The sequence below is a fragment of the Strix uralensis genome, chromosome 3 (assembly GCF_047716275.1).
Source record: "Strix uralensis isolate ZFMK-TIS-50842 chromosome 3, bStrUra1, whole genome shotgun sequence".
Taxonomy (NCBI): Eukaryota; Metazoa; Chordata; class Aves; order Strigiformes; family Strigidae; genus Strix; species Strix uralensis.
The window spans coordinates 1,638,807-1,650,977 of NC_133974.1; the positions used below are offsets into that span (position 1 = coordinate 1,638,807).

Below are 12,171 nucleotides of genomic sequence, written 5' to 3' on the forward strand. Positions count from 1 at the left end.
GAAGGCGCGAGCGCGGGGCTCGGGGCCGAGCTGTGGGCGGGAACAACGGCCGCGGGGTCCCGTGTCCTCTGCGCCGCTGGGCCGGGCTGCGCCTCCTCCCGTGCCCCCCCCGCTGCGGGTGCCGCTCGTGGCTGCGGGGCCAGAGCCACGGGGCTGGAGGCCGGCGCCGGTCCCGAGACTGCGCGTCCCTCGGCGGGGCGGGCAGAGCTGCCCCGGCGGCCACCGCCCTTCTAGGAGGGGCTGAACGGCCCCTGACGCGGACTGGAGGGAGAAAACGAGCAGCAGAGGAGAGCGCCGGCCCACCCCGGCCCAGCCCCTCATCGCTGGCCGATGCTGATGGCCTTCCCCCCAGGGCAGGTGGTTTTACTTTTGTTGCTCGCTCTTACTAGCCTTGTTTAATTTTAATTGGCAATAAGTTCGACTAATCTTCCTCAAGTAGATTTCCCCTGGAACCGTGCCATCCCAGAACGGTTTGAGTCGGGAGGACCTTTTGGAGACCATCCAGTGCCCCCCCGACCACTGGCACAGGGGCTCTCTGGGGTGGCCACGCCCTGATGGCTTCAGAGTCTCCAGCGCAGCCCTGGGCCACCATGGCAACCACTGGGTCTCAGTGTGATGTCATCATTGCATCACAAATGCGGTCTCTGTTTAAGCGGGTTGCAGGGAGGCTCGGCTGTCACTTCGGCTGTGCCTGAGTCAGCGAGCAGGACAGCAGATGGACAAGGAGATGGACAACATCTCAAAGATGGAGGGAAGAGAGAACAAGCAGGTAGTAGCGGGGTGCTTCGGCCTCACCCCACCCTCTCCTCCCCTCGGGGCGTCGCACCGGGTTCCTCGGTCTCCCCAGCTGACCCCTTTCACACCCCCTTGTCACGCAGAACTTCTGGAGGAGATGCTGCCGCGCTCTGCGCGAGATGGAGGAGTGGAAGCTGATTGTCCTCATCTTCATCTCGCACCTGAGCCTGTGGGGCCTTTTCATGGTGGTGCTGCCCTGTGCCTCCACTTTGTTGTCTGTCCTGGCCCTGGGCCTCCTCGCAGCCTGCTGGCCCAGGAGCAAGGCCAAGGTAGGTTGGTCTTGGCACCCCCCCCAGACACCCACCGGGCAGAGCCTGTCCCCAGGGTGCTCGGGAACGGCCCCATATAATTGGGGGGAAAGCAGTGACCGGTGGCCGTTGCCCACCCAGCCCGGCCCCTGCTCGGGAGCCACCGAGCCCCCTCTGCTCAGACCCCAGGCTTGGGGCCAGGTCCACTCCTGCCCCTGGAGCTCCAGCTGCCCCTTCCTGGGGTCCTCGTTTGCTGGGCAGGGGCCCTTCTGGCCCAGGGCAGCCTCCCTGCACTAACCCAGGGATTGTTTTCTGGGGACAGAGGAGCTCTGCGGAAGAGAAGAGCTGTCAGAGAGACAGGAGGAAGGACCCGATAGGTGAGCAGCCCCGGCCCAGAGCTGCGCCAGGCTCCGCAGCGGCTCCCGGCCGAGGGACGCCATTGCGGCTGGAGCCCCCGCGCCGGCTGCCCTCGCTCACTGTCCCTCTGCTTTCTCCCTCCCTCCCCCAGGAGCCACCTCCGTCCCCAGGGAAGGTGTGGAGGGGACCACCGAGAGCCAGACAGCAGGGTAAGTCCTCCAGGAGCCCCACTCGGGGCTCTCTCTGCCCTGTGCAGCTGCCCCCTTGCCCTGGGGAGGCTGCGGGGGGGCGAGAGCAGGATTTGGCCCCAAGCCCCTGAGGAAGCCGAGGGCGGGAAGGTGTTAGCGGGCGAGGGAAGCGGGGGCTGGCTTGGGGAGGGCCAGGACATCCCTGGGGGGGTGGCAGGTTCCCAGCCACCGGGCCCCTCCCACAGAGCCCACCGGTGGCCCCAGCACCCCTCTCTGTCCTCAGCCCCTGGCCTGGCCCTTCTCTCCCGGGGCTGGAAGGTGCCCGGCCCCTCGCTATGCCCCTCGTGCTGCTGGGCTGGCCTTGCCCCGTGTCCCCACGACCCCCCGTCACCCGGAGCATCCCAGAGGTGGCAGGGCCAGCTCCGGGGAGCCGGGAGATCACCCAGGCGGTCGGGTGAAGACAGGGAGAGGGTGCTGGGTCCGGGCTGTCCCACAGCAGCCCCCACAGTCCAGCCGGTGTCTCCCCCCACAGCTGGAGGAAGCCCCACGAAGGAGAAGGGTGGGAAAACGGCTTCGGCGGGGCAGCGGCTTCTGCAAGGGAGCTCCCCCACGAGACGGGAGACGTGGGTCGAGGTGGGAATGTCGGTGCTGCCACCAGCTCGGAGCTCCTCAGGAAGCAGCCCTCCTCCTCTGACAGCGACATGGAGGAGCTGGCCACGTCCCTCCTGGAGTCCCTGGGCATGACCCACGTCTGCTGCGACCTTCTAAGTAAACTGAAGGGGGAGGCTCGGGATAGCAAAGACATCCGCAAAGAATATGCCACCTGCCTGGAGTGCCGTCGATGCCTCACCGGCAGCTGCCCGCACCGCAGCGAGCCCGTGGCAGAGCGGGACCTGCCCACGCTGGCCGCCATCCTCCACAGCGTGGACCTACTGGTGCACGAGGAGGAGCTCCAGCTGCAAGTGGGGATGGGCTTTGAGCTGGTCCTGGCTGGGGAAACCATCTACGTCTGGGAGAGAACCCACCGGTTCCCCGAAATCCCCCCGGAGCGATGCTGCAAGAAGTGCAACGCGCCTCTGCCCAGGAGCCGTCGGGCCAGCGGGAGCCGTCGGGCCAGCGGGAGCTCTCGGGCCAGCGGGAGCTCTCGGGCACCGTCCGCCATCCTCAGGGCACCGTCCGCCGTCCTCAGAGCCCCGGGAACAGCACAGGGGCAGATGAGAGCAGCCAGGCAGGATGCGAGGGCTCCTCCTGCGCGGGATGTGGAGGCCAAAGGCAGCGCAGAGCTGCAGCCAGCTGCACAGCGGGAGTCTCCCCCCACCACGGTCCCCGTCTGCACCCTGGCCCAAACGGCACAAACCCCCTCCGCTGCGGCCCTGGCCCGGGTGAGCAGCGCTGGGATGTTGCCCCCGCCCTCGGTGGGGTACAAGGGCCTGGGGCAGCGGCTCAGCCTAAAGCTGAAGCGCTTCTGCCACATGTGCACCAAACTGAGGGACGAAGTGGAGAGCTGCTTCGAGTGCGAGTGCTTCTGGGAGTGGATGGAAGGAAGGTCGGCACCCAGCAGCATCACTGCTGCCCGGCGACCACTAGTTTGAGGCTGACGCCTTCCAGGCCGACACGGTGGCAGAGGCGTAAGGAGCCCCCGGCCAGAAAAGGTGGGACTGGGGGTAGCGTGGGCAGGGGGAGCCCAGCACGGGAGAACGGGGACGGGTCTCGGCTGTCTGGTGCAGCCGTCGCAGCTGTGGTGTTGAGGACGTGTTTCTGAGGGACGGGATGGCAGCGGGGTCTGGGAGCGCTGGGCTGAGGGTGAGGGGTGCGACGGCCTCACGCTGAGTTTCGGTTTGGGCACCACAGGGAACTGCTGGGAGGCGAAGGCCGAGGAGACGCAGGATCCGGCCCAGAGCCAGCAAGAGGCACGGGAGCGCAATGCACGGCAGAGGCCGGGGGAGGTGGGCATCCTGCGGGGCGTGCGGAGGGCCAGGGCTGATACCAGCCAGGGAAGCCCAGGAGAGGCCTGATGCCGCTGCTTGCACCCCCCAAAGCCCCTTCGCTCAGAGCCCCCCTTTGGACCCCGGGGGTCCCTGCTGGGGGACAAATGGAGCCCTGGGGTCCCTGCTCACCTCCTCTCTCTCTTCTAGGGTGGCAAGAGGAGAGTGCCCGCTGGGCAGCCCCCCCAGGGCCGCCGGCAGAAGATGGGGAGATTCTGGGTCAGGCACTTCCCTGCCCAGCAGCAGCAGCCCCTCAGTCCCACTTGGTGGAGAACTCGGCCGTGACACTCGGCCTTTCTCAGAATAAACCAGTAGTGTCCTTGAAACATCCTGAGCGCTCTTCTCTTCATATATGGAGTCAAGGGGGACGCTGCGACCTCCGGGGCTACAAGGGTGTCAGGGAAAGGCCTGCGGGGGGTGGGGACAGGCATCAGGGCTGCTCTGTGCCCCGGCCCCACACCGCTGGGGCTGGCGTGTCCCCGGCTGCTGCATCCCAGGTCCCTGCTACAGCCTTGTCCCTCCAAGGAGCCTTTCAGGAGAGCAGCTGAGCCCCCCCCGCAGCACGGCGTGGCCCAACAGCACAGCACGGCATGGCACGGCACGGCGTGGCACGGCATGACACCGCACAGCATGGCCTGTGTCATGGTGTCATGGGCCCCGGCTGCTTGACCCCAGCCAGCAGCTGAGCCCCCGCACAGCCATCATCACCCCCGCAGTGGGATGCGGGGAGAATTGGGAGGGCAAACAGGAGAAATAAAAGCAAATAGAGACGGATTAAAATGGGGGACGTGAAGGAAAGCCCCAAAGCCTGAGGTGCCTGTGGGCAAGGCCCAGCCAGGCCGCGACCAGGGGCTGCCTTGGAACAGCCCCCCAGTACCGAAAAGCCGCTCAAAGAAACTCTCTGAGACTCATTTGGGAGTTTTAGAAAGCAGGCGTTCTTTACCGCAGCGCTGGGCGCACTCGCTCTTACTGTAAATTCGGTCTCAGAAGAACCCTCGAAGGCTTAGTTGGAAGTTCTAGAAGGCAGGCAGTCTGTGCTGCAGCGCTGGGTGTGCGGGGGATCATTCCGCCCAACGGCCGTGCCCAAAGACAAGGGCACACTTCTTATATAACACCAAAGAAACGAATATTCCTGTCATTTCCGAGAAGTACACACCTATTTGCAGAGACTCTACTGCCTATGTCGGTACATTGTTTGGGGGAGAGTCCCTGAGGGGCTTCCACAGGTGTCTGCTGGTTTCTCTGCCCTCCCCGGGATGGACCCGTCGGAGCTGCAGAAATGATGTCCTTGGGCACAATCCTGTCCGAGGCCCCTCACAGCAATGAGCACCCACTGCTGGCAGCCAGCAGCGGGCAGGCATCAGCTCCCCCCTTTTCTTGAGACTTTGGGCTCACAAATCCAAGCTCTCAATAGTCAAAACCCAGACCTTCTTTTCAGGCAGAAGAAGAGCCGCCGTCGCTGTGGCACAAGAGTCAGAGGTCCCTCAGCCAGAGCTGAGCCGGCCGTTCCTTGAGCCAGTGCTGATCAGTAAATGGGAATTAGGGAAACACAGAGGGATCGGCGGGCAACGCCCCGCTACTCGCTACCCCCCCATTGGGATGGGACACAAAGATGGTCCCGTGAAGGTTCCTACGTGGATCTCGGGCGTCACACGCAGGCAGAAAGCGCCACGTCCCAACCTGCCGGGGCCTGGCGTCAGCTACGGGGTCTCTCGGCTACGTCGGCCGGTTTGGCTCTGAGCCTCCAAGCGTGCCGTGCCGTGCTGTGCCGACACAGGGGTCCGTGATTTCCAGGGGGACACCCCAGCCCCTCCTGAGCCCCTCGCCTGGGGAAAGGCATGGCAGGGGGGGCTGCCGGGTGTCATAAAGGGGGCTCCAGCCACCCCGTGAGGTCACAAAGGGGCTCCGCCCGCCTGCCCCTATAAAAAAGGCCGCAGCCGCACTGGGCCCACAATCATGGCGTGTGGCAACGGGCCCACCTCGGCCGAGATGCTGCCGCTAGTGATGCTCATCCTGCTGTTCCTCCTGGCTGGCGCCATGCTGGCGGCCTACTGGTTATGGGTAGGTGACGGGTGCACCGCGCTGCGCCGGGGAGTGGGATGGCGTGGGGTGGGGTGGGGGGTGCTGTGGGCCTGGGAGGTGCTCCCGTCTCACCCAGCTCTTGTGGTCCTGCAGAGGAAGAGGCAGGAGACAAAACGATGGATGACAGTGGAAGCTGAGCTGGAGAACCTGAGGAGTGAGCGGCCCTGGCACCAAGCAGACTGGAAATGGCATGGCATGGCACCGTGTGGCACGGCATGGCCCAACTGCACAGCACACGGCACGGCGTGGGACGGCATCATGGTGCAACACAGCATGGTGTGGCACGGCGTGGGACAGCATCATGGTGCAACACTGCATGGCACGGCAAAGCATGATGGCATAGTATGGCAGAGCATGACATGCCACAGAATGTCATGGGAGGCTACAACACAGCATGGCATGGAATGGCATGGCACGGCGTGGGAACCCATGGCATGGCATGACACGGCCGAACATGGTGCAGCAGGGCACGGCACGGGGTATCCGTGCAGACAGTTGGTTTTTTCGACCTGGCCCCAAGCACCCTGCAAACCTCATGGCAGGCCTGAGCTCGCTCTGTTGGCTTCCTCGGAGGCTTCTCTACCGAAGCACAGAGGAAGGAAGGAGCCCGCACCAAGCCTGGAGACATGGTGAGTGCTGGGGGAGACCCCCAGATCCTGCCCCAGACCCTCAGCCCATGCCCTGCCCACGCCGGGCAGCCCTGCCCGTCCCGCCGGAGGGGCCGGGGTGCAGCAGGTTCACCTCCCTCTCCTCCTCTGCAGTGACAGCGCGAAGGCACTGAGCATGGAGCGCCTGTGCCCACTACCCCGGATATCATCCCTGAGCTCCCTCTCGACGAGCAGCTCCAGTTCCGTGGACACCCTCTGCTCCTTCCCGGAGCCCTGCCCCGGTGCCATGGCGGAGCTGGCGGCGCAAAAGCGCTCGGGACCCGCCCAGTCCCCGGAGGAAGATGAGGGGCTGGTGGAGAGCCTGGGAGCAGCCCTGGGCCAGGACCCCCCACTGGAACAGTCAGCAGGGACCAGGCAAGAGCAGGTCCCTGGGGATGAGGGGGACAAGGCGCACACACCCAGGGATGTGGAGCCGGCCCCCGGCAGTCCCCACGCCCGCCTGCGGACGCTGGTGATCGAAATATGGCTGCGGAGCAATGGAGCGGAGCTGCCGGTGCCGCACATGGACACCGACAGGGCTGAGGATGGGGACAAGGAGACAAGGATTCCCAACGTGGAGTCCTTGGAGATGGACGGGAGCAGCCCCGTGAAGTCGGGCAGCAGCAGCCCCGTGAGCCTGGGCAGCACCATCGCGGCGGCTCCGGGCAGGAGCAGCCCAGCGGAGCCCAGTCCCCAGCAGCGGGTGCCCGCGGGCAGGACGCGTGGCCGGGCGTGGGAGGGCTGTGCCCAGCTCTGCAGGGGTACCAAGGCCTGGTGGCAACGGCGCTGCCAGTCCTGCCGCAGGCGCTTCCGCAAGCCCCCGAGGCAACACCAATGCTGATTCCAGCGGGCACCCCGGAGACAGCAGATGGCGGTGAGGGCTGGGAAAGTCCCTGTGGTGACTCCACCTGAAATGTAAAAAAATTAAAGTATCTTGTCTCCATCCCTGGTGCCGTGGTTCTTCACCCAGCCCTTGATGCGCCTTCTCCCCCGTCCCTTTGCCAAACCTCCCCTTTGGGTCCCTTGCTGACCCCCCCGGCTCCTCTGCCGGGTCTCCCCCAGGTCCTGGCTCCCAGCTCCCCCGGGCTTTGTCCCCTCTGTCCGGCCCCGCGTCCGTAAGCACCACGACGGGGACGTTTGCTTGGCCCAGAGCTGCTCCTGCCAGAGCAGGCAGGGACTGTGCCTGCCTGCACCCTGCCTCCTGCCTCCTGCCCCCCTCCAGAGCCCGGGGGCTGCGGGGCACCAACTGCAGTAACAGGGTGACTGGACAGCTCAGCTCATTGGCTCTTTTCACCTGGAACAAAGAAATCCACTCAACAGTCAAGTTCTTCCCTGTCAAGCAGATATTCTTTATCAGCAGCGCTGGGGTGGCCCTGGGGATTCTCCACCATACGGGCTCCCAAGAAGGAGTAAGGGACATCGCTTTACAGACACACGCATCGTAGATATTCATTCGATTTCCTCCAGGAGAATTTGCCACAGGGACAGAGAGGCCCTCCGGGAGGAGCTCCCTTGACACTCTCCGTGAGAGAAGTCCGGGAGTTGTCCCTGTCACATCAGGTGTCTGCCAGCTGAGCCTGTGTGACGAGGAGGAGGGAAAAGCCTGAGCCCAGCACCCCCGAGCGGCCTGAGACTCTCCGTCCTGCCCCGAAGAAGGCGTCAGGCTGTGTCAGTGCCATGGGGGCCCCGGGTCACCCCGGCGGGGTGTCTGTGCGGCTGCAGGGAAACCCGCGGGGAAGGATGGGCAGGAGGTCAGCCCAGCTCGCCACACAGGCTCCGCCGGAGGGAAATTCAGCGGCTTTTGGGGCAATTCAGGCGAGGCAGCGGCACAGCACGGCGGCAGCGGCCGTGAGGGGAAGGCGCGAGCGCGGGGCTCGGGGCCGAGCTGTGGGCGGGAACAACGGCCGCGGGGTCCCGTGTCCTCTGCGCCGCTGGGCCGGGCTGCGCCTCCTCCCGTGCCCCCCCCGCTGCGGGTGCCGCTCGTGGCTGCGGGGCCAGAGCCACGGGGCTGGAGGCCGGCGCCGGTCCCGAGACTGCGCGTCCCTCGGCGGGGCGGGCAGAGCTGCCCCGGCGGCCACCGCCCTTCTAGGAGGGGCTGAACGGCCCCTGACGCGGACTGGAGGGAGAAAACGAGCAGCAGAGGAGAGCGCCGGCCCACCCCGGCCCAGCCCCTCATCGCTGGCCGATGCTGATGGCCTTCCCCCCAGGGCAGGTGGTTTTACTTTTGTTGCTCGCTCTTACTAGCCTTGTTTAATTTTAATTGGCAATAAGTTCGACTAATCTTCCTCAAGTAGATTTCCCCTGGAACCGTGCCATCCCAGAACGGTTTGAGTCGGGAGGACCTTTTGGAGACCATCCAGTGCCCCCCCGACCACTGGCACAGGGGCTCTCTGGGGTGGCCACGCCCTGATGGCTTCAGAGTCTCCAGCGCAGCCCTGGGCCACCATGGCAACCACTGGGTCTCAGTGTGATGTCATCATTGCATCACAAATGCGGTCTCTGTTTAAGCGGGTTGCAGGGAGGCTCGGCTGTCACTTCGGCTGTGCCTGAGTCAGCGAGCAGGACAGCAGATGGACAAGGAGATGGACAACATCTCAAAGATGGAGGGAAGAGAGAACAAGCAGGTAGTAGCGGGGTGCTTCGGCCTCACCCCACCCTCTCCTCCCCTCGGGGCGTCGCACCGGGTTCCTCGGTCTCCCCAGCTGACCCCTTTCACACCCCCTTGTCACGCAGAACTTCTGGAGGAGATGCTGCCGCGCTCTGCGCGAGATGGAGGAGTGGAAGCTGATTGTCCTCATCTTCATCTCGCACCTGAGCCTGTGGGGCCTTTTCATGGTGGTGCTGCCCTGTGCCTCCACTTTGTTGTCTGTCCTGGCCCTGGGCCTCCTCGCAGCCTGCTGGCCCAGGAGCAAGGCCAAGGTAGGTTGGTCTTGGCACCCCCCCCAGACACCCACCGGGCAGAGCCTGTCCCCAGGGTGCTCGGGAACGGCCCCATATAATTGGGGGGAAAGCAGTGACCGGTGGCCGTTGCCCACCCAGCCCGGCCCCTGCTCGGGAGCCACCGAGCCCCCTCTGCTCAGACCCCAGGCTTGGGGCCAGGTCCACTCCTGCCCCTGGAGCTCCAGCTGCCCCTTCCTGGGGTCCTCGTTTGCTGGGCAGGGGCCCTTCTGGCCCAGGGCAGCCTCCCTGCACTAACCCAGGGATTGTTTTCTGGGGACAGAGGAGCTCTGCGGAAGAGAAGAGCTGTCAGAGAGACAGGAGGAAGGACCCGATAGGTGAGCAGCCCCGGCCCAGAGCTGCGCCAGGCTCCGCAGCGGCTCCCGGCCGAGGGACGCCATTGCGGCTGGAGCCCCCGCGCCGGCTGCCCTCGCTCACTGTCCCTCTGCTTTCTCCCTCCCTCCCCCAGGAGCCACCTCCGTCCCCAGGGAAGGTGTGGAGGGGACCACCGAGAGCCAGACAGCAGGGTAAGTCCTCCAGGAGCCCCACTCGGGGCTCTCTCTGCCCTGTGCAGCTGCCCCCTTGCCCTGGGGAGGCTGCGGGGGGGCGAGAGCAGGATTTGGCCCCAAGCCCCTGAGGAAGCCGAGGGCGGGAAGGTGTTAGCGGGCGAGGGAAGCGGGGGCTGGCTTGGGGAGGGCCAGGACATCCCTGGGGGGGTGGCAGGTTCCCAGCCACCGGGCCCCTCCCACAGAGCCCACCGGTGGCCCCAGCACCCCTCTCTGTCCTCAGCCCCTGGCCTGGCCCTTCTCTCCCGGGGCTGGAAGGTGCCCGGCCCCTCGCTATGCCCCTCGTGCTGCTGGGCTGGCCTTGCCCCGTGTCCCCACGACCCCCCGTCACCCGGAGCATCCCAGAGGTGGCAGGGCCAGCTCCGGGGAGCCGGGAGATCACCCAGGCGGTCGGGTGAAGACAGGGAGAGGGTGCTGGGTCCGGGCTGTCCCACAGCAGCCCCCACAGTCCAGCCGGTGTCTCCCCCCACAGCTGGAGGAAGCCCCACGAAGGAGAAGGGTGGGAAAACGGCTTCGGCGGGGCAGCGGCTTCTGCAAGGGAGCTCCCCCACGAGACGGGAGACGTGGGTCGAGGTGGGAATGTCGGTGCTGCCACCAGCTCGGAGCTCCTCAGGAAGCAGCCCTCCTCCTCTGACAGCGACATGGAGGAGCTGGCCACGTCCCTCCTGGAGTCCCTGGGCATGACCCACGTCTGCTGCGACCTTCTAAGTAAACTGAAGGAGGAGGCTCGGGATAGCAAAGACATCCGCAAAGAATATGCCACCTGCCTGGAGTGCCGTCGATGCCTCACCGGCAGCTGCCCGCACCGCAGCGAGCCCGTGGCAGAGCGGGACCTGCCCACGCTGGCCGCCATCCTCCACAGCGTGGACCTACTGGTGCACGAGGAGGAGCTCCAGCTGCAAGTGGGGATGGGCTTTGAGCTGGTCCTGGCTGGGGAAACCATCTACGTCTGGGAGAGAACCCACCGGTTCCCCGAAATCCCCCCGGAGCGATGCTGCAAGAAGTGCAACGCGCCTCTGCCCAGGAGCCGTCGGGCCAGCGGGAGCCGTCGGGCCAGCGGGAGCTCTCGGGCCAGCGGGAGCTCTCGGGCACCGTCCGCCGTCCTCAGGGCACCGTCCGCCGTCCTCAGAGCCCCGGGAACAGCACAGGGGCAGATGAGAGCAGCCAGGCAGGATGCGAGGGCTCCTCCTGCGCGGGATGTGGAGGCCAAAGGCAGCGCAGAGCTGCAGCCAGCTGCACAGCGGGAGTCTCCCCCCACCACGGTCCCCGTCTGCACCCTGGCCCAAACGGCACAAACCCCCTCCGCTGCGGCCCTGGCCCGGGTGAGCAGCGCTGGGATGTTGCCCCCGCCCTCGGTGGGGTACAAGGGCCTGGGGCAGCGGCTCAGCCTAAAGCTGAAGCGCTTCTGCCACATGTGCACCAAACTGAGGGAAGAAGTGGAGAGCTGCTTCGAGTGCGAGTGCTTCTGGGAGTGGATGGAAGGAAGGTCGGCACCCAGCAGCATCACTGCTGCCCGGCGACCACTAGTTTGAGGCTGACGCCTTCCAGGCCGACACGGTGGCAGAGGCGTAAGGAGCCCCCGGCCAGAAAAGGTGGGACTGGGGGTAGCGTGGGCAGGGGGAGCCCAGCACGGGAGAACGGGGACGGGTCTCGGCTGTCTGGTGCAGCCGTCGCAGCTGTGGTGTTGAGGACGTGTTTCTGAGGGACGGGATGGCAGCGGGGTCTGGGAGCGCTGGGCTGAGGGTGAGGGGTGCGACGGCCTCACGCTGAGTTTCGGTTTGGGCACCACAGGGAACTGCTGGGAGGCGAAGGCCGTGGAGACGCAGGATCCGGCCCAGAGCCAGCAAGAGGCACGGGAGCGCAATGCACGGCAGAGGCCGGGGGAGGTGGGCATCCTGCGGGGCGTGCGGAGGGCCAGGGCTGATACCAGCCAGGGAAGCCCAGGAGAGGCCTGATGCCGCTGCTTGCACCCCCCAAAGCCCCTTCGCTCAGAGCCCCCCTTTGGACCCCGGGGGTCCCTGCTGGGGGACAAATGGAGCCCTGGGGTCCCTGCTCACCTCCTCTCTCTCTTCTAGGGTGGCAAGAGGAGAGTGCCCGCTGGGCAGCCCCCCCAGGGCCGCCGGCAGAAGATGGGGAGATTCTGGGTCAGGCACTTCCCTGCCCAGCAGCAGCAGCCCCTCAGTCCCACTTGGTGGAGAACTCGGCCGTGACACTCGGCCTTTCTCAGAATAAACCAGTAGTGTCCTTGAAACATCCTGAGCGCTCTTCTCTTCATATATGGAGTCAAGGGGGACGCTGCGACCTCCGGGGCTACAAGGGTGTCAGGGAAAGGCCTGCGGGGGGTGGGGACAGGCATCAGGGCTGCT

At 65.9% G+C, this 12,171-nt stretch overlaps 5 protein-coding genes across 5 annotated transcripts; all 5 read left to right on the plus strand.

Moving 5' to 3' along the window:
* Positions 1 to 86: 86 nt before the first annotated feature.
* On the plus strand, positions 87 to 2,567 carry LOC141941592 (uncharacterized). Its single transcript, XM_074864565.1, has 6 exons — positions 87 to 769; positions 879 to 1,064; positions 1,366 to 1,420; positions 1,552 to 1,609; positions 2,121 to 2,466; positions 2,511 to 2,567. The coding sequence occupies exons 1-6, from the start codon at positions 716 to 718 to the stop codon at positions 2,565 to 2,567; spliced, it is 756 nt and encodes a 251-aa protein (XP_074720666.1). The 5' UTR covers positions 87 to 715.
* Positions 2,424 to 3,858, plus strand: LOC141941593 (uncharacterized). The gene is made up of 3 exons (XM_074864566.1): positions 2,424 to 3,240; positions 3,440 to 3,534; positions 3,724 to 3,858. The coding sequence occupies exons 1-3, from the start codon at positions 2,640 to 2,642 to the stop codon at positions 3,856 to 3,858; spliced, it is 831 nt and encodes a 276-aa protein (XP_074720667.1). The 5' UTR covers positions 2,424 to 2,639.
* Positions 3,859 to 5,529: 1,671 nt separating this feature from the next.
* On the plus strand, positions 5,530 to 8,712 carry LOC141941594 (uncharacterized). Its single transcript, XM_074864567.1, has 6 exons — positions 5,530 to 5,634; positions 5,749 to 6,284; positions 6,417 to 6,933; positions 7,150 to 7,217; positions 7,892 to 8,514; positions 8,597 to 8,712. The coding sequence occupies exons 1-6, from the start codon at positions 5,530 to 5,532 to the stop codon at positions 8,710 to 8,712; spliced, it is 1,965 nt and encodes a 654-aa protein (XP_074720668.1).
* LOC141941595 (uncharacterized) lies at positions 8,397 to 10,724 on the plus strand. Its single transcript, XM_074864568.1, has 6 exons — positions 8,397 to 8,926; positions 9,036 to 9,221; positions 9,523 to 9,577; positions 9,709 to 9,766; positions 10,278 to 10,623; positions 10,668 to 10,724. Exons 1-6 carry the CDS (start codon positions 8,873 to 8,875, stop codon positions 10,722 to 10,724), a joined length of 756 nt encoding a protein of 251 aa, XP_074720669.1. The 5' UTR covers positions 8,397 to 8,872.
* Positions 10,581 to 12,015, plus strand: LOC141941596 (uncharacterized). The gene is made up of 3 exons (XM_074864571.1): positions 10,581 to 11,397; positions 11,597 to 11,691; positions 11,881 to 12,015. The coding sequence occupies exons 1-3, from the start codon at positions 10,797 to 10,799 to the stop codon at positions 12,013 to 12,015; spliced, it is 831 nt and encodes a 276-aa protein (XP_074720672.1). The 5' UTR covers positions 10,581 to 10,796.
* Positions 12,016 to 12,171: the final 156 nt, after the last annotated feature.